Here is a 27386-nt window from a genome sequence, read left to right on the forward strand (position 1 = left end):
GGGGGCACAGTGAGTAGCAGGACTTTGGACACTGCTCTCTGCCTTTATTATCTACACATACTGACTTTTTGCGGACTTTTGACATAGACAGACAAGAATACTGATTTGTACTTCCGGACACATGATGAGCTCTGTGACGCAGCATGGAAATGATGTTATATTTTTGAGCAGCATAAACGTGATGGTTTTGGGTTGAGAAAGCTAGCCTGGAAGTTATCTTATTACATGTGGAAGCAGCCAACTCATAACTCTTCTGTTTGTTCTGCTGCATTTCGTGGTACTAAACCAGTAACTGCAAACTTGAGCAATGCAGTGCCCTAATGTTATATTTGTTCCATATTTAGATTATTTATAAAGTTGGATTCTGAGTTCTCTTGGGAATTTTCAGGGCTGTGCTTAACCTCCAGCAATGTAGTTGTTTGTTGTAAAGCCCCAGGAGATCTCTCATAAATGGAGAGGAGGAAAAGGAAAGGAAAGAGGACACTGGAACAGACAGGCAGAAAGACATAAGAGAGAGGAAACAAGTAGGGGAACAGCATGAAAAGAGACAAAAAAAACACATGACCTCAGTACTAAAATCCATCTGCAAAGTTAGCAAGGGGACAGTTAGATATTGCTTTGGTGATGAGCAGCCAGGCAGACCTAAACTGTGATGTAAAGCCAGGAAACTCGGTGCGAACGTGTTCCTCTGCCATCGTTGCGCCTGTCGTGTTTGTATTCACATCTTGTACATCATAGTCAAATGGGAGTCAAATAACAAAGGCTTTCCAATTATGTGTAGCACATTGTGTGTGAGATGGAATATCACAAAGCCATTGTTCCCCTGCTCCTGCTGACCTTACCTTTGAAATGGTTTCACGGCCGCTCCAATTGCCTGCACCATTTGATTTAGCTAAGGGGATTTGACCACCAGCACAGAGATGAGAAAAGGGGAGAAGAGAGCCCTATGCAGCTACAAGGAGAAAGAGGAGAGATCCACACTGCAGGAGAGTAAAGCAGCTAACCTTGCTCCGTCCTCATGGTGATTATACCAGAGTGGCATCTGTTTCATCTTTTAAATAAGCAGGTTGATTGCTATGCAAGGTTTTATTGCCCTGGCATCCTATTAAACCAGTCTCTTGATGCTTAAGAATCAATAAATGTTGTGCTTTAACTTTTATCATCATCTAAAAATAAATTAATAAATATTCAGTGTGTCAGTTTTTAATTAGGTGCAGACTCATTTCACTTTTAGTACTTAAACATGTAAATTGAAGGTGGAATGTGTTTGCCAATGATAAGACTTTCTTCCAATGCATTATGTATTTAAGTATTTCGATTTTTAAAGAAACGTCACCTTTTGAATTGCTTTAATCTGTGCTAATATACTTTCAGACCCCCCCTCTGTCCCGTCCCGCCCTGTTTGAATACACAGTTATCAGCGCTCCTGTTCTAAGAGTCCTGAGACTTTCCTCTCCCCACTCGCTGCTTGACTGGAGCCATCTTGTTTAGAGTGATGGCTCACTCACACAGGTTCACGGCTGCTATTGTAAAATCACCCAGCGTTTAATTGAAACAAATGACTATAATAATAGAACATTATCCCTGCAGGCACCCAGCCATGACAGCTTTAATTAGAGGCGCGTTCAAGACTGATCCTTCAAAAGCACAGCCGCGGCGCAACACGGTGGTAAACACGCCTTTAGGTAGGGAGCCAACCCTGGGCATCACAGCGCTCAAAGCTACTTCTCATTCACCCCGAGGGCAAAGCACAAACAACTCTGTTCCTCAAAGAGCCTTCGAGCCTCCACCTCTCCCCCCTCCCTTCCACACTCTCGCCTTCTTTCTCTTCTTCTCTCTCCCTTCATCCATGTCTTCGGTTTATCAAGCTTATATATGCCCAGGAGGGTCATTTACACAAGCTGTGGAGAATTAATGAGAGTGGATTTATGAATCATACGCTACTTAAGTATGAAAGCAAAGGCAAAACGCTGCTTCTGTCTTCTTGTGATATCAGACAGATGCTAAGTAAGAAAATGTGATGGGCAGCAGATGTTTAAGAAGAAGACACACAAGTACCAAAGCTTCATTTGATATATTTCAAATAGTACTCAGGACGACTTATCCAAAATCATTGATTTTAGCTATGATATGATGCTATGCTCCAGGTGCTCTAGCAGCCAACTGCATTTAGCAACACACTGTTAGAACCTCATTTTATTTCACAGCTTGGCAGTCCCTCAGTGTTACCAAAACAAGGAACTGTAAGGTCACTTTTAATCGTTCCAATTACATGTTAGTCAAAAGGAAAAATGTGAAATAGTTGCTCTTGCACCTCTTGTGCTGAACTGTGATCAAGTAATTCATCTGGCAGGGAAACAGCAATACCTCACAAACCAACAGCGTAAGGACATCATTATTTGTACTTGAAAAGGGAGAACAAGCTATTTACAAAGAACGCCTTGAGTAGCCGCACTGTTGAAATGGACTTTGCCAAACAGAGTCTTAGCCAACGCGTTTGGTATTAGTATTTTCATAAAACACCTAGGAATTACTTTTTAAGTTGTGCCACAGAGATATGCTCAATTAAAAAAAAGTGTAGACCAGAAAATGGTAAAACTTTTAAGATGTTTTACTTTACAAGCATTTGTGTTTTCTTTTTCTTTTTATGTCAAGCACTTAATCAATATGCTATCTTTTATTATTAATTGTTTTGAAATACCATTATTATTTTGATTACACAATCCAGGAGTATAGCTTGGAGCGTTAGCACAAAGAGGCAGACGTCCCATTATGAGTGACTGCTGGTTTGAACAGTACTGTACCCCCCTGAACGCCTCTCAGAGAGAATGTGTGGCAGCAACAAGGCAGTGGTTGATTTGCAGATAGTAATGTCATGATGTCCCCCTCGGCACCATCCTCCATGTTCCTCATTACTGCTAATGTCAGAACCTCCTTTGCTTTTATTCCCCGCCCCCCCCCTACCAGTTCTCTCTCTTGTTCCCCGGTCTTTTTTCTTCTCTCTCTCTCTCTCTTGTTCTCTCTCAGTGTCTCTTTCTCCCCCCATGTCGCTCCCTCTCAGCCCGGGCGTGTCTCCGAACTCACCTCACAAAGCACAGCGTCAGAGAATCAGAGCCTTGCCTGACATGACATGTAGGAGACGGTTGTGAGGAGCGGTAGGGACACACACTCCTGACAGCAGACGGCAGGGCTCCTCTGCTCCCACTAATGAGACTCCTGACTGCCGTGTCAAACACATTTTGTGTATGTGTGTGTGTGTGTGTGTGTGTGTGTGTGTGTGTGTGTGTGTGTGTGTGTGTGTGTCTGTGCGCGCTGGAACAACAAAAAAGAAAGAATGTAGATGCAGAAATAATGAAAACAAAAACAAGAAAGAGCACACAAATGAAAAGTCGGTGCATACAGTACTGTGTGCGCCACACAAATGAGTGCAGGTCATGGAAATATGATTTTCATGTGTGTCAAATCCTCTCTGAGAAATGTCACACCTTTCTGACAGAAGCCATCCTCACCTTATTCTGTAGCTTTGAATTATCACAAATGCTGCAGCAGATTCCTAAACAAATTAACTCATTGCAATTGTTATGGTACATGGGATCACACGGTTCACTGCATCACATCATGAGGTGTTTTTACTTCACTGATCACTTAGGTTCAGGGTCAAGTTTTTTTATTGCTACCAAGACAACTCGTTTTTGTAAAATAATAGAAAGAAAACCAAATGAGTTACTAGGAGCACCTACTGTATAAGTGAGTAAAAACCAAACTAAAAACAATATATTTTTCTAATCTTAAAGGTGGGGTATGTAATTTATTTCAGAAACACTTTTTGTTATATTGCATGGAATTCTCTTAACATCCCGATAGCAATGAATACATTAAATGCTTTGACAGTACATAAATACCATTTTTTCATCTGTGGAAGCCGTAGCACTGTAGAAAGCAGGACCAATCATTTTAGCCGGCCCGGCTAAAATAACTGGATGGCCTACCTGCCTGTCAGCCTTCCATCTGTGCACAAACTTATCTCGTGCCCTCATTGGTCATGTGCGCGTTCGTGTGTGTTGGAGGAGGGGCTCTGTAGACACAGTGCTCTATCTAGACACAGCTAAGATATACTAAAGCCTATTTTGTGTCATTGGTATGGTTTTGTCTCACCTTTCCCTTTTAGTCTGATATCAAATGTAAACTGTGACAATCATCTTATCATTCCTAGAAACATTTTCTCCTACTTGAAACCATTAAGGCTAAGTGCCACCTGTGAATCCTGCCTGTAGCTTCTTGCCTCTTAATGCTGCATTACAGTAACACAGCGCATATGAACTGTGTAACATGAATACACAAAGTGCTTTAATCACCGGGCTCGAGCCACGGTCATCCACTGGCTGGTGGCACAGCAGGCGAGACATCCCAGAGTGAGATGACACGGGACGACTCTCCGCCGCCACCAGGGCAGATTATTCCTGGTGGTGAACGCAGAATGAGCTGATGGATGGTTGAGATAGGGCACAGTGCAATATGGACACGATTTCATGGCATGATAAATCTCAGCAGGGGCCCGTGGCTAAGTGTAATATGAAATCCCTTATCTATGTATCTGCTTCATAACACTGGCTATCTGCTGCAGCTGAATCTGCCTTTGTTTCTTTAGCCTCAGTTCTCTGCTTGAATGCCACTGTTCACATCTACACTATGGAGGAGGACGCTGACAACAACATGTGTGCGATAACACATCTTTTATTTGCCTGTTTTTGAAATACGATGTGATGAATTATCTAAATGGAAAATTGTCACTGTGGAGATCCTCTTCCATTACCTGTGATCACGCTGATAGGCAGTGTTATTAGAAGGGATTCTGCATAGCACTCCATAATGTGGCTGACCTCTGTTTGTACAAAACAAGTTTAAATTAAACCTGCAATATACACAAAATGCAATTTGTCGCACAGCACTGATCCTTTTAAAGTTTGGTGTGTGTTATTTAACACCATCTCTTTAGAATATCTGATTAAAAATAATGAAATTAAGTCGGCACCTTATCCTATGATTAGCTTAATCCGATAGGTTAATTGACTTTATCAGGGTGGAGAAAATAGATGAGCTGCCGTTCCAGCCTGGATACAAATCCCCCCAAAATAATGAAATTGGAAAATAAGCTATATTTCTTTTAAGATATTTCTTAATATACAACTACAGTTTCATATCACATTGCCAGAGAAATAAGGCACTTTCTCCCAGGAGATGAGAAAAGAATTGAATTTTTCCTTATCGGTCATCTATTTTTCACAGAATGCTATTACTTGCTGCCTGCCGTTGCTAAGCAACAAGAAATATTAATAGGACCTTTTATTAGCTAGGCTTTACCAGTGGAGTACTAAAATGAGGAAGTGGAAAACATGAATGTGTTACATAAATCTCTGAACCTTTCAGGGTTTGCACAAGTCTCTGTTTGTCCAGTGATTTATGGCTGTGATGGTTCATTTATGGGAGAGGGAGGTGTGAAATGCCAAATGGAACATTAGCCTAAGGGACAATTTGAAAATAAATAATCACAAAAAAAGTGGAGAAAAGGGGAAAAGCAGTTTAAAGAACAGCCCCATTTTCCTGCAGATTTCAAGAGGCCATCAAACAAGCAAGCGTTATTTTTTTGTTCAGCCAGAGGCATTGATCATTCAGAATCATCTATGCCTGAATCAACATTGGAATAACTAATACAAGTCTATCACCGCGCTTGTTGAACTGTGGTGGAAAGCGACAGACATTCCATCATTTTCCGCAGCCTCTCTAATCCCTTTAAAAAATGACTGAAAATGAAGGTCTTTCAAAGGAGAAATAGGTTTTCTTCATTTGAATGAAAGTATAGAATAAGGCAAAGCCTCAAAGAGAAGAACGTCTTTAAAGGCTAAGGTAAGACACATTTAAAGTCCATATTGGAAAAGTCTAAACACATTTAATTACATTACTTCTGAAAAGTCACTTGATAACAGTCCAGGTGACGCACAGGACTATTCATTTTTTTCAGACTTATAATTAGCAGTCTGTGGTTTTCTCTATACATGCATCACCTTATCGCTAATCCACCTTTTTTCTCCGTTCCATGTTTATACAAAAACCAGCAGGTGTACAGTATGCGATAATACGTTTGCTGAGACCCTCCATCAGAGAGAGAACACATTAAAACACACCTCTGCTCTCTTATCATTAATTCATCCCGGCTTGTCTGTGACAAGTTCAGTTGACATTGCAGCTCATATTTCATTCACGCAGGCTTGGAGAGCGAGCACCTGCCAGGTTCACTTAATGCCTCGCCAGAAAAAAATAAAGAAAGGAAAGAAAACACAGGCATCCACCGACTTAACATGACAATCAGTGCGGGATTAACACTTGATAATTAACCCGAACAACTGAATATTAAAAGCCTCGGAGGAATTTCCTATTTAAATGTTGCTAACAAAAGAAATTAAGAGTATGAATTTGAATATGAATACAGCCGGCAGACCACCGTCATTACCAATGAACTGACCCTTATTCAGGCGGATTCACGTCTTGTATTCCGGAAAATAACAAATTAGATAATACCTGGGAATTTGATGGTGCTGAGGCTGCATACAGTATAGCTCCTTCTGCTAACCATTTCACATAACATCCCCTGGCTGATTATACATTCATCATCTGTTACATATTCAAACCATCACACTTGAGCCAGTTTGATGATGGCTAATATTGCATGCATCATTGAGGAACATGAGAAAAACGTAATCAAAGATAATTTATTCCAGTCGCAGGCACAAGTCATATGAATTACAGGAGTGTCTTAAATATACCATCATTGAATGTGTAGCCTCTCTTTTCAAATAGATTGCAGATGTATTTGTCACAGCACAGGTGTGAAACTAATACAAAACTAGATTGGCTTTAGGCAGGTTTAGGTGTAAGTAAAGACACAACAACAAGGCCATTTCACTTGTGAGTCTAGAAATTATTCACCAGCAGCAGCAGAGATGTGTATCTTTCTGGGCTCTATTGATAAGATCAATGCAACCTGAGCATGGCTATTACATTTCTAATGTGTTTTGGAACTTGTAGATGCTATGACAGTGGGGGCATTAACAGACAGAGGGGTGAGAGAGTGAGAGTGGGAGGGAGGCCCTGCCAAGTGCATCAGAGCATCATAGAAAAGAGCTCTCTGAAAGATATCAGGTTTGGCCAGGAGGGGCTTCGGACCGCAACACAATAAGCATCAGAAAAAACGGGAAAAAAATCTTATGAATTGAAAATTGGCCTCTTCACAAAATTAGGAGAGTAGAGTCAATTATTTATTTCAGGTTTTGAAGATGTTACCACCTGGTTTGGTGGGAAAATGTGCTTTCAACTACTATACCTTTACAGGATTAGACTGGCAATATTCAATATGTTAACAAATCCCATGGCCCAAAAAAACAACCAACAACCCAAAGATAATGAATCTACTATAAAAGTAGACTAAGAAAAGTAAAATATTCTATTAGGAAGTTGGAACCAGTGACTTTTTGGGACTAGTTGACCTCTTGATTCAGATCTTAGCCAAACAATTTAAACACATACATTTAACTTCTTCACCATGGACATGTTTAGTGTCAATCTACATTTAACATCCTGCTAATACATGCTCACTAGCAAAGCAAATAGTAGTAGTCCGCAGCTGAAAACAGTCCTCAACAAATTCCAAATGTATTCCTGTTTGCTAAAAGTCGACAGCCATTTTAGAGATATTTAAGAACATATATTTGCGACCAGTTTGTAGGGTCAGAGGGAAGATGGATGTCAGCACGTGTGAGACGGTTTTGGTCATTTCATGTGTCCCATGGATAAGAAGATAATATATAATTACCATAATGTTATTGTTTTAAGTTTGTCTAGTCTTTATTTTGCATCTGAGTGAAAACCTATGGTGAAAACATGGTAGTTTTCCTTGGTCCACAGCATCCACACCCACAATCCACCATTGTACCCACCTAAAGATCTACATCTAACACCATTTAGTCCCACAACACCACACACAAAACACACACTATCTATTCTGTCTTGGCGCACCCTGACTATGATCAATTGCTGCTGTTATGCTGCTCTACTCTAAATCCTCTATGTTATATAATCGCCCTATTTATTTTATGTGTATATTGTTGCACCTGCAATGGAGTTTTTCAAACGTCCTCATACTTGAATCACGTAGGCATGCATTTCGAAAGCAGAAGCTCTCAGCCTTTTGTTGAGATAGAATAACCTTATTTCACTCAAACGAATTATCTCTAAAATATCTAATAATGAAATCCAGGAGGTACAGAAAACTTGAGGTATATGCTCATTTGAAATAAGAGTTACCTTTTTCCTCTTTGCAATTTCTTCTTGCTTTCCTCCCCACAAACGCTCTCCCCCCCCCCTCTCTCTCTCTCTCTCTCTCGATCCTCACCCCTCCTCTCTTCAACCAACTCTATTGCACTCTTTTCATTGCCCAGCTCACGTATTGAATCTGCCTGATGAAAACAGATCTCACTGCAGCACCACAATAGAATGGCTGATGCAGGAAAGATGAACCCTAATGGATTTTTTTTTCAATGCGCTCAAGATTGAATATAAGGCCTGACCTCCAGATGTAGTGGATCCATTTCAACAGCAGAGATATTGTTTATAGTGAGGACACAGAAACACACACTTGGACACACACCAAACACAACAGCAGCAAAATCCCTTTTTATCTACATATAGCACTAAAGTACCGTTTTTTTAGCAGTGGTAACCGACTAAAATGTGGATTAACCCCTCGTAATTTATCTATCCATGTCAAGTGAGGTATTCATTTTGATAGAATCTCATGTTTGAACTGCAGAGTTTGCTTAATTACTCTGCTCAACAGACTGTGTCAAGGTGAGGCTCCACTTTAATAGACACTCCGTTCTCAGCACAAATGAACCTCTGCTACGGTTTGGTAGTTTCGCCAGGCAGCCTATTTGACTTAGAAATGTCTGAATTCACTTTATATGCTGCCTTTTGCAGTGAAGTTGAAGCATAGCCCTGAAAAAGTCTCCTATATGTTCAAGGAGCTTCACCTCAGAGCAATATAACAATATCAAGGTTTGGGGGGTTATAACATTTTTACTGGTTAAATGCTGTCATTTCCTTTTGGCTTTCTCTTGATATATTTCCTTCTCAAAATTACCCCCAATGTGAACTTAATTTTCCATTCACAAAATGTGTTGCGTATATTTCTGTGTCTCCAGCTTCAAACATAAAGCATAGTTTAAATGCATGGTTATCAGAATGGCACATTTGTTTTGATTCAATGTTCATTGTGTTTCATTTCAAACATTTAAAATCTCATGCATTTTTACCGCACAACCTGATATACTCTGTCTATTAAAACCACAGAGTGGGGCCCAGCAGCTGTAAAAAATATCCTGACTGCCGAGCGAAAGACTGGCCAATCAACCACTGTCTCCACAGTAAAGGTCATGACCAACATGTGAAATGAATATGAAGATAAATGAACCATGAATCCAATACCTAGGGGGAATATTCCACCATTATATATAATATACAGTATAGTATGCTTATATATCAGATATTTAAGGAGTTGTATTTTGGCTTTATGCTGACTGTTGTTTAATCTTGTTCCCTCTGTTTATGAAGATCATAATATTCACCTGAATGTATATCATTTTAACTGTATATAACAGATTATTTTTCATTCATCATTATTACGTGCACACAATGTATTCAATTACCAAAGAGACACAGCAGTCGGGTGTAGCTATTTCTGTATCTCTGTTTGATACCATAGTAAATAAAAAGTGAGTTCTAAAGGTATAATATTCCCACCTTTAATCTCACCCTGAACACAAATATCTTTGCATACGTAAATATTGTTGACCATGTCCTCTTTCTTTTATCTATTTTCTCAATGCTGGAATAAATATGCATTCACACCTGTCCATATTTTAAAACAAAGGAATTGAATCGCATACAGAACCTAAACATTAAAGTTATTCAGTGAACCACAAATGTATATTTTCCAAAAAGATTACCCACCTCATTTAGTAAATTCATGTGGAGACATGTATCCTATATGAGAGGCTACTAAATGGAAAGCCTTGATTATTGCAGCCATACATAATGCTTCATGCATAAGCTTTACATATATCATTTGTTGTGATAAAAACCTGCTCTACTTCCTGCAATCCTCATGAATGCAATTACGGTTTGGAGATGCTAATTTGTGGAGGAGCAGTTCTGTGTGGAGCTGAGGGAGTAATCAGAGCGTATTCATGTTTGAAGGCTTGACAGATTGACCGATGCATGCTGTCGAGGTAGATATGATGCTGATGGATTTACCCACAATCCCTTTCTCCATGCATCAGAGCTGACATGCCAACCGCTGAACAATCATTCAGTTCCCCCACTTAGCCTCCTTTTTCATGTCTTGAAAATTACATTTACCTTATAGGGTTGTAATAGGTTTCATATTAGAGAACTCTTTCAAATGGCTGTTTTGGATGTCTTGCAATATCCAAAAAGCTTTTAAAATCATTTAAAAAGTCAAATTTGTTCACTCTCCTGTGCACGATCATGTGTGTGTGTGTGTGTGTGTGTGTGTGTGTGTGTGTGTGTGTGTGTGTGTGTGTGTGTGTGTGTGTGTGTGTGTGTGTGTGTGTGTGTGTGTGTGTGTGTACATGTGAGGGTTAATAGATTGCCATGGTTATCTCAGAGACATAAATGCACTTTTTCAAATGTACAGTTTTGGTAAATCCAGCAGAGTTCAAAAGGTTTAGTTTTAGAAGAACCTCTTTCCACTGAGGCATTAAATAACTTTTTACTATCATTAAATCGTCCAAAACATGTGTGACCATTACTGAAGATATTCTCAGTCACCTTAAACATCCCTTTTTTAATTGGACCACAGTTTTCTGATGCTAAATGGCCGTGGTGGAATGGTTTAATCCACGCTGTTCTACTCACCGAGGGCATTTGGCTGGAGACGAGGTGGCTGTCCTGGGCCAGCATGTTGGACATCATGAGTTCTGGGTAGGAGTACGGGTTGATGAGCCCATTGTGTTGCAGCGAGTGGCAGAGGTAGCCTGTAGAGTCGTGCTCCATCAGGTGAAGAAGAGAGGGCTCGGGGTGGTTTGGGGGAGTGATGGGGGGGATCTCGTAGTCCTCGTCCCCATTTCCACTGCCCGAACCGCCACCTCCTCCTCCTCCCCCGCCGCCACTCTGACCTGTGTAGCTCTGAGGACACGAAGAGAACAACGTGAGAAAAAGGAAGTAATGGACACCTGTAGGCAACACTAACGCTAATTAATAACTCTTTTTTTCCTATGGGTCGCAGATGTAGTCATAAAGTTGGATAAAGTTAAAAGATAAGGTGTAAAAGTTAGGACAGGCGAAAGTCAATTCCCTGAATATATACTGTAGGCCATGTAAGAGGAGCAAATCCAAGGCTTAAATGTGTATATAACTATCCCATTTTGCATTGTCAGTACCACAAAACACGAGTATTGCATTACAAAATATATCAAGTGTTCCGATAAGCAGTCAAAGATACATGAGCGTATGTAAGATGTAAGGACAAAAGGCAATTACAACTCTTAAAGTGCATTTTGTTAAGAAACATTTAATACAAAATAAATATATTTAGCAGTTTAAATCAATGTTCAAACAATGTGACAGCTATGGAGAGTTGTTCTCAGAGCAATAGCAGCTGAGCTTCATATCAGTGATGTGGTCATTCAAAATACGCAAACATTGTTTGTTTTTTTATAACGGGAATTGACAGTGCTTTAGTGCAGTTCCAGTATCCATAGCAACAGTACACGTGAGTGACGTGACCATACCTACTTGCTAACAGTTAAGCTAACATTTATTGTACGGATGTAGCAAAGGAAATGTTCTCCGCCTCCCCTGCATGTATATATATCTTTTACATACAGTCACCTTGATGTTAACTATTGCTTAGATTAAACTACAGGTAACCATAGTAACAGTAGCCGAATGCAGCTTTGTGCCACATAGCAAGTTATTGTTAAAAACTAATGTTCATCTAACAACAAACAGAAAACGTTAATAACTGTTAAATCCGTGCTAAAGTGGAAATGGTACACTTTGTGGTGTCAGTATAGAAAATATGACAGCTCTTTGTTGTTGTGTTTGCGTTTCCCTCATCCATTATTTTTCATATATCAGGACGTGTTGTGTCGCTTACAGAGTGTAAGATAGAAGGAAAACAAGGTTGAAATGAATACTGACGCCCCGTGGTTCTCAATTTCTTGCCGAGGACTCAAGGATATCACATATTTGGCAGAGTAACCCTAACTGACAGCTGTGCTAACTACCATCTAATTGTGTGAGACATTGTCGATCCAAAATAAATGCAAAACGTATTTATGCTTGGAATTACTGATTACTATATTGGTAAAAACATCCAGTTCTGTGGTCTACAGTTGATTCTTTAAAAATATACTATATAAAGTCATATTTACAACATTTATGAGTGGTGTCAGTATAACCTTAAGAATCATTAATATGCTAGCATCTTGTTTACCAATTCATTCAGTTTCCTGCCTTCAACAAATAGCTTTGTAAACTGTTTAAATTCTGATCTGTCATTTTGTTGGAACAGGTGTAATTTTGTTTCAAATGTTGAATGTCTCATTTTGGAACAAAAGCTGGATGCTCAGCGATCAGTAATAAAAAAGACCAACAGCCTTTGTGTGCTGTTGCGCTAACACAGTAAGCCCAATCAGATCAGAGTTCTGCTCAGAGCAAGAAGAAAAGAAAAATAGCAGGGAAATTCAACGGGGAATGAAAAGCAATTTTGTCTGAGACGATCCAACTTGACTCCCATTGTAATGACTGAGTCAAATTAATCATCACAAATAATATTCTGGTGTCAGCCATTCAAGGGTTTTTTAATAGAATTTTTATGATTCATGTCTAGCAGTATACATCAAACAGTCAGTTCTGCAACATTTCTGAAATAAATTCAATATCATCTTTGTGTAGGCTGTCATCCTCGGCAGCAGAGTGGTCATTTATCTCTCAAACAGATACTTTTAGAAAATAAGGGGCATGGGGGAGATGGAAGAAAGGAGAGAGGATACAAAGCCCATTTTTTCTTGCTTCTCTTAACCCCTTTTTACTATAAAGGTGAGTGAAATGCTCATTTTGTAATGTTGTCAGCATATAAATTACAGCTTTGCTAAGATATACAACCCGAAAGATTACAGTGCAAAGGATGAATTAGCATTTCCAGCTGCTTGGAATAAAAATAGGTCTGTTTAATAGAAAACAAATCTTTTCAGAGTCAGGAAAATATTTACTGTGGAATTTGTTGCTGTCTAATGTTGGTGTTCATTTTGAAATAATAGTCTTCCAATCGTTCTGTTGTTGTATTTGGTGCCTGGGCAAGCCTTTTTCTCAGGTTGTGCCTTTAAGTACATAGTAAACAACATTCTTATTTTTAACAATAGCTTTCAGCAGGATTAAAATGCATTAAATGTCTCTTAAATGAATCCCAAATGTAAGGCAGTAAACACAAAGCCAGATGAGAAGAATTTCATTAAGTTACAATACCTATGACACTAAAACACCCATATTTAATTTGACCACAAAAAAGGGTTAGCAATGTTTTATAGTAAAGCAAGAATGTAGACACAGACTCAGCTTTTAAAGCGTACTTTCATCTTCCTACATGTTACACCAAATGAAAAAGATTGCCTCAACTTGATTTACTTTGTCCTGAAATAGCCTGCAAGCCAGTTGATATACATTTTCTGGACCGTCCTTTGAAGACAGATGTTTTTGTAAACCTCTGGTGAAGGTGTTATTGTTTGTTCTAATGGACAAGAAAACGAACATTTCCTGAGATTCAATTTCCCTCATAATTGTTGGAAGGAAACTAAATTGTCCGCTGTAAACATTGGAGCCATTGTGTAAAGTGAGTCCCTGTGCGTGTCCCTCGGAGCCTTTGCATGGCTGTCGTATTTCACCGTGCTTCACTACCACTGAGGGTGACCACTGTGTAATCATAAGGCCGCTGCCGCGCTTAGTCATCATCGAGCATGTTCATCAACCTTTTGTTTCCTCAGTGTATATAAATATATATCCACGCCACAGAAACATTTTCCAGCCCCCATTTGTTTTGCTTGTGATTTTGCAAAGGGACGTGGACTGAGGATGTGTCATGTGTTAGATTGCTGTGAGGGCTCATCCAGTGCCCTTGATGATAAAATGTAAATACCAAGGACGTTCCCAGTTGGATTGTGGCAAGATAAATTATTCATATGCCTCTATTCAGAATAAGCTTGCATGTACAGAACCACGTGTACACTCTGGCTAATGTATACTCTTTTCTCCTTTAAAAGTAAAATCCAAACAAAGGCAATGTATTTGATGGATCATGCAGACCAGCGTCTCTCCTAGTATGGAATTGGCTATTCAAACAAAAGCTTTTTCTTTTTTTTCCACCTATGAGGTACTCGTCATGGGTTTACTTTTAATAGCCAGGACCACATTCCTACCAAAAGCTGCATTACTACTATTTTCCTCGTCTGATCAATACCACACACTACAGGGAGCGTTATTTCCAATACACAGTATGCTCCGTCTGCACAGTGAGCGAAACACAATCTGTAACATTTTAATTAAGAGACAGATCTCTCGACTGTAAGTGTTACATAGCAGCACACCTTTCATTTGAGAGAAACAGATGAACAGACAGTTGGTCTGGGACTGAGAGAGAAAATAACATTGATTGGGGAGCTTTCCAGCTTGTCTTTTGTTTGGCACAGATCTCTGTAACACTGCCTGAGTATTCAAGGCCTTCTGGAGATGATATTGACTGTGGCTAATGGCTCATTATCTGTACATTTTTCTTCTTATTACATTATTGTTGCAATGCCTGTAGGAATCTAGATCTGGGACATAATCAAATTAATATAACATTATATATCCATTCTGAAAAATGTTCACTGTCAATGTACAATCAAAGATCTGTATGCTGTTACACTACATGATCAAGGGGAAATGTTGTCTATGGAACAGTTTTATAGTTGATTAAGCATGTTCAAGCCTTTTTAAAAGACATTTTCTGATGTTCTGTGTTTCATATCATTGCAAGCAAATATTATTTGTAATGTTTGTCAAACAAAATAAGATATTTTAAAACATCATATCCAAAATGAGTATTTGTTCTTATTTTTTGACATTCCACAAATTAACTTGTTAATGAAAAATCAAGAAAATTGCAAGAAGATTAATTTATAATAAAACAATCATTAGCTGCAGCCCTAGTCACATCGCTTGCCTGTTTATTAAACATCAAAAGGAGCGTCATAATTAAAACATGTGGGCCACATACCCTGAACACTTCCTCTTGAAAATAATTAAGCTACAAATTAAGTCCCACAGTAAGAACATAAGTGCTTATGCATGCCACATGCTGCCACACAGAGTTTGGAGTCCTCTCAAGTCAGCGTTTGTTTCGGGGAGAGAGGGCGGGACCGACGGCTCGGAGACAGGCGATGACAGATCTGCCTTACCACTAATGTGCACTTATCTGCCTATTGGAAAGCTTTGTCACAGTGGTGATTTATGCTTAAAATCCCCCACACACTACCACTTCCATCACCACCGGCACCGACACTCTGTTCCACCACCTTCCCGTATTCGCCGTGCAGCAGTCTGCACACGGAGACAAAGTCAGGCCCCGTTATCTCTCCTTTCCACGCAGTCCGGTTTGCAAGGAAAACGGTGGATTTATCTTTGGGAGAAATTTGAAAGCATCATCTATTTTCATTCGCTCTGCCATTGCTCTCCCAGAGGAAGATTATACTGTATATTTATGAATGATCCTGTTTACTGGTGTACACAGAGCTCTTGTTTTAATGTCACCCAGCAGAGGCAAATACTGTTGTCAGACTACAAAGATCAATTACTTTGAGACGTTTAATCTGAACCGCATGACCTGATCTGCTATTTCTGTTTATTGGGTTGTTTGTTTTCTGATACTCCTCCTTCTCTTTTTCCCTTTCCTCTTCCTCCCTCTCTTTATCCCTCCATCTCTCTCAGTCAACTCAGGCTTAATTAAAGCCATAGCTGTTCTTCTGCTACAATATCATGTCAGGGGGTATCAACACACCACAAAGCCTTCTCTAGCAGAGCCCAAATAGAGGGGGGGGGGAGAGGGCCACGGATCCAGTTACAGCCACCCTACACCTCCAGTCTCCTCTTCCTCTCTCTGCTGGCCCTACCCCAGCCTGCTCTGTCCCTCAAGGAGCCCAAACAGTTCTGGTCCCTGCTCCACATCCCCAGGACCCCAATCAACCCCCGCCCGCCTGCCCATCACCCTGTCATCTCATCTCTCTCTAAAACAGCCAGGCTGTATTATTTATCTGTCACTATGTTTCTGTTTGGAAACCATGAAAGGGGCTGTGGGGATGTGGATGCTAAACCAATGCGAACTTGGTTTCTGTTGGGTGAATGAATGGGACAGGAGGGTGGGAAAAGAAGAAGGTGGGAGGGAGAGAGAGAGATTGTGAGGCAGCGAGGGGTGAGACTGGGAGAAAATAATGTCAAAGTCAAGCTCTTTCTAGGAAATAAAATCCAGCTACTATTTCTTCAGCCCTGGCAACAGCTAAGTGAGAAGAAATGATGCTGCCGTCTAACAGAAAGGTTTCTTATTTATCATTATGGAAGGGAATATACAGTATGGGGGAAAATTGTGAGAATATTTAAAACAACTATCCAAAGTCCACAGATGCAGATGGCCCCTTTCACCCAAGATACTGAGTTGATTAGTAACTAACTCCCATTGACTAAAACCAGCCTTCCTAATTGCTTATATATTCCTCTTTTCTTTTATGTTTCCTTCCCTTCTTCTCCCTCGTGTATCCGGTTCCCAGTGCTCGTCTCACTTGTCAGTCAAGGTCAGGAGGTCATCCTCATCTGATCGTGTGTCAGAGCAGATTAGAATCAGAGCTTTTGTGCCATGTCATATTTCATTATGCATTTGACTCATCTGGCAGGTCAAGGGGTCAGTGTGATTTGATTGGATGACAGAAATGATATAATTTGTGTTTAACCCTAGGCTGTATGAGGCTCCGAGTGGCGTACTAATGCATTCTGCAAAGACGGGGCAGGCCCTCTCCACAAGCGACTAATTTGAAGTGGCACACCGCGGAGTTGAAGGAGAGCCAGAGCTATCACACAACATGCTGAGGTTATAAGAGAGGCTTTATCAAATAATAAACACAACCCCCCTTGTACCTCTCTCTGTCCGTCTCTCGCATGCTTTCCTTTTACTCCGCAAACGGATGCGAGTGCCCAGACATTAGTTGTTTTCTGCGCCCTCATATGTTGCTTTTCCCTTCCTCTCTTTATCAATTTGAAAATGTGTCACTGAGCCTCCTCTCTTTTGTTTTTCACTTGCTCTTTTTCCTCCTCACTGTCTAATAACAAAAAGGGGACGAATAGAGTGCTGTCAGCAACAACAACCACATCATTATTGCTGAACATTCAACTGGAACACAAACAACATTTAAATAGCTCCCCAATGACTATCGAATGTAATAGAATAGAACAGAACAGAACATAATGGAATATAGTAGTCATTAATAGAATATTATTATTCTGATGAGAAGTAAAAACCGGGTTTTTAAAAATAAATAATCATATATTAATATATTCCCATAATTGTTTGCATCATGTGCACAGTTTAGGACCTTACGGTTGTAAAGATATGCAGATGCTGCACAGTTTCAGTGAAAATTCAACTGTAATCTCCACTAATGCGGTCAAAAAACAAACCGTGGGTGCACACGATTGCTCGGGTTTCCCAATAGTCACCTCCAGTGATTGTTATTCCGATGTTGATACTGCTATGGGTGACAGGAGAAGAGTGGGGAAAGAGGGGAGAGGAGCGTGGATGTACTGTAGTAGAAAAAATTGAAAGGAATGAGCAGAAAATAAGGGGGAAGGGGAAAGATATGAATCTAACATTTCAAATGAGAACCGCAATCAAACTTATTGCCTGACAGGGTGAGTCTAGGATTACAGTGTTACATCGGCAGACATACACTGTTATTTCTAGAGTCCTCTGTCTCTTCTTGTTTGGAGAAGCCATGTCTCCTGGAAAGGGAAGCCTTTTTAACTTGTCACACCACTCTCTGCTTGACAACAGCCACTGCTACTGCCGAGTTATGAGCAAACAGAAGCTGCCCAGAGACTCAAAAAGGCCAAAAAAACAGCAGCTAGTCTACTGTTTTTTTTATCATTTTAAATGACTCTTCAGTTACTTTCCTACGCTCACTGTCAAAATCATTATTAGCATGTGGACAATGGTGTTACTGTGTCTGAATGACAAAACTAATTATTGTTATAAGAGCAAGTAAATGGACAAAAAACAGCACAATAAAGGGTTGGTGGATCAGTACCGACTGACTCTAACAATGTTGAAAATAACAAAAGGAGCGCTGATGGCGCAGTCATCCAAACAAACGTGCATTATTCTGAGAATTGTTAGGATCCTGTCACCCACAAATAACTCTGCCATACACCAGGAGAAGGGGGGGGGGGGTGTAAAGTGCATTGGGCTGGTGGGATTGTGTGAGCGTTTGTGTGCCTGTTTGTGTGTCTTTGAATCTGACTGACAAATGTGTGTGTGTGCAGTTCTTCTTGCACAGAACTGAATGTAATAGCTTTTTAATCCTTTGTGATCATTTTGTAGGTAAGCAGTATATTTCTTAAAAACTAAAACGTACTGTCAGAAGCTTCATGTTATGTGTGTGTGTGTGTGTGTGTGTGTGTGTGTGTGTGTGTGTGTGTGTGTGTGTGTGTGTGTGTGTGTGTGTGTGTGTGTGTGTGTGTGTGTGTGTGGGTGTGGGTGTGTTCTTAAGTGTCTCCCCTCCCTGGTTCAGAGTCAATGAGGCTGTGTATCGGAGGCTGGCACAGCTGGTGAGAGCAGGAGACTAACATCTGGACCCGCGTACTCTTGGTGCCATTGTTAATAAGAGGCTGGTGGGGAGTGGAGGGGAGTGGAGGAGACAGCTCTCCAGTGTCAATGAACCTCCCTGTCTCACACTAGAGCTTGGCGCTGCAACTCACACTTAACCCTTCACAAAAGAACCTACAGCATCGCAGCGATTCCATGACTAAGATTTCAGAGTAAAACTCCGTCAGGAACCGCTTAATCAGGTTCATTGTTGTAGATTTTAGCCACGCTAGCCTGTAGGGATTGCAATTTTGGTCAATCATTCAAAGACTTTGCTCCAGACTGGAATATAATAACCATTGAATGGATTGCTTTGAATTTTGGTTCAGACATTTATTTCTCCCTCGGGATGCATTTTATTACATTTAGGGATCCCTTAGCTGGAATATAATTATCCAGTAGTCAAATCACCAAATACAAAAACATTCTTATCAGGATCTTTTGTGTTTTGTTCATATTTCCAATTATTAAATGTAAGTATGCTAAGTAACAATGGTGAGTTAGTTAAACATTACACCGTATACGCATCAGAATGTTAGCATGGTGTTAGCTCATAGAGCTAGCTTGGCTCAACTTGTACTCTTGTGCCACTGCATCAGGATAATCCAGGACATTTTCTGTTCCAGGTCTGGGTTGTACTGCTAGACAAATTACACAAATATATATCTGTAATATAAAAAATGTGTCTGCCTCAGGCTTTCTACCAATATACTTGCTGTGTGCTGCTTAACCGGTTTAATAAGAAACATTATATTACCTCATTTAAACTTTCTCTCAGAAGAGGAAATAAGCCAACATGGATCGATGTCAGCTTAGGGCTTTTTCTCATACCTTAAAGATACTGCATACAAAATTTACCAAGTATTTTTGCTAATGAATCTTGCTTCAGTAACACATTTTCCTCTCGAACAACCCACCACTTTTTGTTGCAGCCGCAAGGGAAAACGAGTTCAAGGCAAACTGTCTATATTTTATTTTTAAAGAGATTGAAAAATGTGGTTATGAAAAGGCTAAACTGACACTGGCCATTTCATGTCTTTTATAATACTCTGGCCTGTGATCCAGCACAAGAGTGAGTGTTTGGTCTGTCATCGTTCAGTCCAATAGAGTGAAAGGCCTACACAAACACATTAAGGTTGCCATTAGTTTCATCTGATCACCTGGGGCAACAGGCGGATGGACAGCTTGGCAGAGCGAGGGCCTTACACAAATATACAGCTGTGCATTTATATGTGGTGCCATGTCAGATGAGAACTTCAACCAGAGTGCTTTTAAACGGGGCAATGAGTGAGTGAGGAGAGTTTCCAAATGACTGTAAAAATCGGGCCATTGGGAGAGAGCTTTCCATCTTTCTGCTGCCGCGACAAATATGCCTGCACATCTTTCTGCATTGTCTCCGCTCCCTGCTTCGTCAGCGAACAGCTATAGAAATATTTTGGCAGGCTGCTCTTTGTTTTCATTTTCACAAAAGATGTAGTGAGGGAGTGAGAGAGAGAGAGAGAAAAGAGGGGGAGAGGGGGAGAGGGGAGGAGGGGGCAGGTCGGAGAGGTACTGGGCAGAAAAAAGGTAAAGGGATGTTATCAGAGAATTTGGAAAAAGGAGGATGAGGGGAAGAGTGGAGAAAGGTTGTACTGTGGAAGAAAAGGAGAAAAGACAATGGAGGAGACGAGGAGGGGAGAGAGGGGAAAGGTGAGAAGAGCAGTGGAAATGTTGCAAATTCATGTGACGTTCGAATGAGGAGAATCACACAAACTGAAACATTGACTTTAATAAAGTGTATAATGTTAGAAAAGGATACAACACTGTATTAGGTTAGTTGAAAGCAATAGTATTAAGTTGAACCTAATATTTTGTATTCAACTTAATTGTTACTTTCAACTAACCTAATACAGTTATGTGAAATCTGTTGACATAATACATTTAATTAAAGTCAACGTTTCAGTTTTTTCAGTGCATGCGAGGTGATACAAAAGAGAGAGGGAGTGCGACGATTGGGAAGATGAGTTGAGGGTGAGGCACAAAGTGGGAGAATCAATTGAAAGGGGGCAGGTGGAAGTGTAGGGGGAGGAGGAGCCTGCCACTCTGGTCCCCCGCTCCAATCTAAACAGCGGGAGGAAGCTGTAAATCAGACTAATGTGGCCGAGCTATAATTCAGACCAGCAGGGCCAGGGCGCTGGTGCGGGGACCCCAAACGGCGGGAGTTTACAAAACGCCGCCGTAAGGCTTTAATCAGTGCAGCGATCCAAAGATACCGTCTCCCCCAATCAGCGGGCTTCCTGTCAGTCACACATGACTGAACCCGACCAATCACGCTCCGCCGAGGTTCCAGACAGGCTGGCTGGGCTTTGGGCAGCTGCCAAACAAGAGAATTACTCATCTAAACTGGAAAGGTGGAATGGGCCTTTAATTCAGAGCATAGAGGGACGAGGTGATAGATTTGTCAAAGGTTGGACATAAAAGACTATGGGATCATGTTCTACAATGGTTCATCAGAAACATATGGGGGATAGAGAGACACGGGGGAGCTGTGGAGAACGACTTGATCATATTCATCAGACTGGAGTTTCAACAAGTTCAGGCAGTAAAATCCTATCACAGACATATCTGTTAACAAGAATTCTTACACCACTAAATCTCACATTGGAAAACATTTAATAATAAGAAAAAACAACATGCCTCATTGTGAGTTCCTTATGTCAGTGTGTTTTCTAAACTAATCATAATCACATCTGTTTGCTGCCATATAAAAAAACTCTTTCCATCGGTCTCCAATCTGTCTATGCTTCTCACAGATCTGCTGTTGGCACTCAAACAGCTCCCTAATTACAATTACAACACCCAAGGGGCCGCTACAATCCCTGCCAACAATGACTTACAATAGAATAACTGAGACGAGAAATAGCATCAAATGTAGCATTAAGACATCATTTGAGCTTCCAACATGTAAAACAGGCAGACAAACTTTCAAATAACGTTACCAGAAGCTGCCTTTTCATACCTGCATTTCACTCAATGAGGAAGGAGGGCAGTGCATTCACTTAAAAGTGAGTGGAAAAATGCAAATGCAGTCCACTTTATCATCAGGCATTCAAACAGACCCTTTCAACTCGGCAATCCATAATATTTCAGCCTTGACGCTCAGGAAATGGCCACAGCTCGACGGTAACACAGAGCTGGATTCTGTTGGAGCGGTAGCAGGACTAGTGTGACTGGCTGGGCTACACACACACTGTGCATGTTAAAACCACATGCAGCGTCTTGGCAGCAAAGACGCTACAGCGGCAGCCAATCAATAAAACCTTGTTACGCTAATTGCAAGATCATAATCTCTGTTCCTACTTCTGCTGAATATCCAAACAGTCACTCCATTAGCCGAATTATTCCCCTGTGCAGTTTCTCCATCTCTCTTTCTCCCCGCTGCCCCCCCCCTTCCATTTCCTCCTTGTGTTCTTTTTTTTTACTGTGACATATTTCTCTCAAACAGCAGTTCTGCTAAATGAATTCATAAGTCAGGGAGAAAGACATCAAAGCAAAGCATTGTCAAGGTAAAGTGCTGATGAAGTATAGTGTTTCTTTCACTTTGCTGCGGAGCTATGAGAAGGCATCTCCACACTGCATGTATTATCTTTGATCGCATCGTTCCGCACTGTTCTGTTTAGTATTAGAAAGAGAAATACCACTTCAGGTGAAGGTCTACGAGAACCTTTATAATAACAAAAAAGGCTCTCTACTTGGTGCTTCTCCACTTTCCTCCGTGGAGAATTTGTGTCTCCTTTTGTGCCGTGGATCAGATCAAACCTCAGAAAAGACACTGGAGCAAGCTTCTCGTCGTGGTTACTTACTACTTTGTTGCCACGACAATGGTCAGTGGCCACAGGGGCAGACAAAGAGCTTGTTGATGCCAAGACCAGGGTCCGTGACCTTGTCATTGAATCAGTAACACTTTGTCACTCTGCTGGGGGGGGAAAGAGAGAGACTGGAAGGAACACTACAGAGAAGTAAGCAGGGTCAGACTGCCATGCTCATGGGAACATCGATATGACAATGGCACTGACCCCGTTTCCTCGTGACTCATCACAAGAACATACCCATCTAAGCATCTCACTGTATGAAGCAGTTGGCCGGAGTTACTCAACAGGGCCCTGCTTCTGTCCTATATGAATGTACCTTATGTAAAAAAGAAAAAAAAAGGTATTTATATGTGAGCCAGATTAAATAGAGCGATTACATGCAGAAACGGAAGTGAGAGACAGTAGAGCACTAAGAGACACACTTTCACAGTTTGGAGGTGGAACCGCTGACCCAAATGCATTTAAATGCAACCGGGGTAAGAGAGAAAAAGTAAACGAGCAGAAGAGGGGGAGTCGGAGTCATCGTGAAAAAGAAAGATAGCAAACTAAAGTAAGATGATAAAGCGGCAAGCAGGGAAAATCGAGCTTTAGGCAGTATGATTTGTTTTTATCCAAGACGGAATATAATGAGAATAATGCAGCTACTGTACAGTATATACTGTGCAACACATTTCTTCAGGAATAAAACTAGTTAATAAAAGAATTGCCCTGCAGCTGTCTTTTTTCTTTGTTACTTTCACCATTGTTTTCTCAACACAAACAACACAAGCGTAAACTCATATACAGTCAAACACTAAATCCAGTGAAAAGGTCTAACTTGCAGAGAACATAAGCTGTTTCAACTGCGTTATTATTGTTTTGCAGATTGCATAGAATAATTTAATGCACTTTAACCAATTTTAATTATGACTGGTTTTCAGAACTGTCAGCATACAGTATATACCAAAAAGATGAAAACACTTTCTTCTTCTTCTTTTCTTTATGAGTGCGCTGTTGATGCACGGTGTACATAGAAAGTTGAGAAGCGAGACGAAATTTGAAACTACAGTTCATGGTAAAGCTCAAAAAATATCTAAAAAAACTAAAAGGAATAATACCTTTTTTAGAAAAACATTTAGCTGCATCTTGTTAAGTTTAATTGTCCAATGGAATTTGATCGACAACTGACACAATTATAACACTTTAAGTATAAAAGGGAATTTATTAAGGAAATTATATTTTAGCTATTTGAGTTCTTACTCCAAAAACAACAATTATAAGCAAAGGTATATAACACTTATTATAGCGTAGCCTACTGTAAACCATTAGCATTAGCATTGTGCATCACCAGCACAGTCAAAACTGCACCACCTTTAGTCTACATACTGACTTTCCTACGTTAATCGATTTTGTGAGTTTTTCCATGTGAACACACTGCATACTTAAAACGTACTTAGAATGATTATGTACTGTGTTGTAGAATTAGGTCACAGCTAGGGATGTTCAGATCAGTGATTTTTCCTATTTTTTCCATTTCTATGTTTTGTTGTCAGTGTGTGTCCACCCCTAAGGCCCTCCCTGATTCAAGCTGTCAGAGGAAAGGAGAGGCTGAACTTGGTGAAGCGGAGAATAGAGCAAGGCACATGTCAAATATGAGGGGATCTTTGAGTAAACAAAGTATAACACAGAGCAAAGCAAAATCGTCTCTCATCCCATCACTGTGTTTCACGCTATTTCTTCTCTCAGTCTCTATTTCTCTTGCTTCCTTGATCCCCACCTTTCCCTCCATTTTCTCTTCTCTATCTTTCATGCCACATTTGCGATGTTTTATCTGTCCCTCAGTAATTCAGCTAAAAACATTGTGCACATCAGCACGACTTGTAATCAGTCAATCAGCACTGCAGTAAAAGTACATGCGCTGAATCAAAATGGGCGATAAAGGCAGTGGTTCTTAAGATTTTTCAGAAAGCCAAGTACCAGCACGAGAAATCTGTCGAATTACAGCACCATCTTACTGAAGAGATCACTCTGTAAAAGACATGTTTGGTGTTAGATTTTTCTAAATAAACATAGGGAACCTTGTGCAAGCAGCAGCATAAGCAGCTCCTTCTCTTACTCTGGGCCTTGAGCCACACTTTAACAAACCAGCGCATTAAGAAATTAAGAAAAACAGGGAATGTAACAGAAACACAGAACTACTGTAGCCTATGGGAGGTTCTAATAATTGCAATTGACAGGGACAAATTCCCTGCTCCCCTGTGTATGTCAGATGGGCTTATTCCCAAACTCCACAAATCCCCCTGTCCAAACACAACCATATGGTCTCCCAGTTGTTGGCAACCAGCTGTGCTACACTGTATCTGGCATGGCTGCCATGTTCTGCAGAAGAGCGCTGACTCCCCCTCTATTCTAACTTAATAAATCCTTTGCAATGAGGCCAAAATTCACTCAGAGTGAAGCAGTGTTTTCTGCTTGGCTTTTACCAAAGTGAAAATTGTGTGCACAGAGGATGATTGCATAATTGGAATGAAGTGAATTTGAATTTTATGATTGCAGAGTTAGCTTAATGGTTGACACTGAAAAAAGGTTCCAGCACTTTCCCTTTTGAATGTGGATGTTTTTGCCGGTTTTGGTTCTCTGGTTTCCTCTGAATGTGCTTAATATAGTAAGGACATGACTGTGATAGACTAGCAACCCTTTTCAATTATCTCTCCCCAATGCATGCTGGGATAAACTTCAGTAAAATAGACACAACAACACATATTTAATTGTATAGAAAAACCTTCACTACTTTCACAGTTTACATCACAACCTAAAACCACCATGGCAATGTAGCAAATACTTCAGAATCAATTGAAAATACATTTGAAATACCAAACATAAATAAGTAAATTAATCTTTAACTTTCTTTAGAGGTGGATGTGTGAGTACATTGAGATTTGTTATTAATTGAAGGTTTTACAATTAATTGTTCTGTTTGTCGTTATCATATATCATGTGTTTGGTTTTCATGATATTTTATTTGTTGTGGAAAAATGTGGACCCGGGAGGAGCAGCTGTTGCTGAGGTAACAACTAATTGTTATCCAAATGAACAATAAACAATTAAAACAGGAATCTTCTGCGGTCACTTAGGTGTATTTAGACTCTAGGTTCTAAGATTATAATACATTGTTCTGTTTATTCCAAACAGGGACAGATAACACACATATCACATGTTATCATAGTATTAACCTGAACAAATACTTTACTCATAAAGTGCAGAATGCTTTGAATGTTTTTTTTCTGTTACATGTGAGAGCATAAAACCAGTTTTTTAAATATTTTTGAGAGATTGCAGTCCCTTTGCTTTCAGCTTTTCAGTCATATAACTCTGAGGTTGTTTCAGTAACAACAATTTGTCGTCCATCCTAACAAGCTTGAACAATGGCGAAATGAAAATGGCTCAGGCAACAATCATTGGAACAGATGAACTAAAATGGAAAGAGGAAAAGAGCAGGTATTCCATTAGAGATAATTTTAACTCACCTGGTTTGGCGGGAGGAAATCGTGGCTGTTTTCATTCATGTACATGTTGTCACCATCAAACTGAAAAGAGGGAGAGAGAGAGGAGAAAAACAGTCAGGCAGAGGCCGACAAATCACAACAGGGACAGAAAACACTGATTTTGAGTCAGTCAGTGGAGACACAGGGACCGTGTAACCAGTACTCAAGTTGAGGGGGTGAAGGGGGATGGCATCCCCCCTGAAATAAAAACGGTCAAAATCATTCCCACTTCTAAACTGCCATCCCCCCTTTCCATCCGATGGAAAGGGGGGATGGCAGTTTAGAAGTGGGAATGATTTTGACCGTTTTTATTTCAGGGGGGATGCCATCCCCCTTCACCCCCTCAACTTGAGTACTNATCTTTTTTTCACTTTAATTTAAAGGGGGGGAGGGGATACAAAAATGTGGTTATAATGGTACAAATCTTGTAGGTTAACAGTCCCTCATTTATTATTCAGATGGATCAGCTGATGATACTAATAATAAAGTCAAATTTGTTTTTAGAATATTGAATTATAGTGTATTTTTTCAAAAAAGCAGTTACTGGTATANCCCGGGGACTGACTCCAATTCTGAGGTGCCTTGGTCAAGAGCAATGAAAGGAGTATCTGAACATCCATAACATGCATGTTGTTTTAGGAGTATAATAATTATCTTTATGCTGGTTGGTCTCCCACCCTCTGCGCGTTATCAGCACAAATGATGTCCCCATATGATAAAATCCACCACCCCCCCTGATTTTTTTTTACAACTTGAGTACTGCGTGTAACACAGCAGCCTAATGACTGTGAGTCCTCGGCTTATAGACCTCGATACTCTGGTGGATGTCAGTAATTACAGTTCATTAGAGACACGTATAATTAGGCCCTGTCAAAGCTTGTGTAACTCACACTCTTCGTCTCGGCTTCCCGACAGCCAGAGACTCTGTGTGTAAGCGTGCACACACCTAACTGTGCAGTGATTCCTCGGGTGTCACAAAGGCACAATAGAGAG

The 27386-nt window shown here is 40.4% G+C and overlaps 1 protein-coding gene across 1 annotated transcript in view; it reads right to left on the reverse strand.

Moving 5' to 3' along the window:
- Positions 1 to 27386, reverse strand: part of LOC104948894 (TOX high mobility group box family member 2-like) — an 88497-nt gene that overhangs the window by 15471 nt on the left and 45640 nt on the right. Inside the window, exons 3-4 of the mRNA XM_010775127.1 lie at positions 26376 to 26435; positions 10990 to 11259 (exon numbers count right to left, since the gene is read on the reverse strand). Coding sequence (XP_010773429.1) covers positions 10990 to 11259; positions 26376 to 26435 — 330 coding nt within the window. The remainder of the gene's footprint in view (positions 1 to 10989; positions 11260 to 26375; positions 26436 to 27386) is intronic.

This window comes from Notothenia coriiceps, unplaced genomic scaffold (genome assembly GCF_000735185.1).
Source record: "Notothenia coriiceps isolate Sejong01 unplaced genomic scaffold, NC01 NC01_scaffold00015383, whole genome shotgun sequence".
Lineage (NCBI taxonomy): Eukaryota > Metazoa > Chordata > Actinopteri > Perciformes > Nototheniidae > Notothenia > Notothenia coriiceps.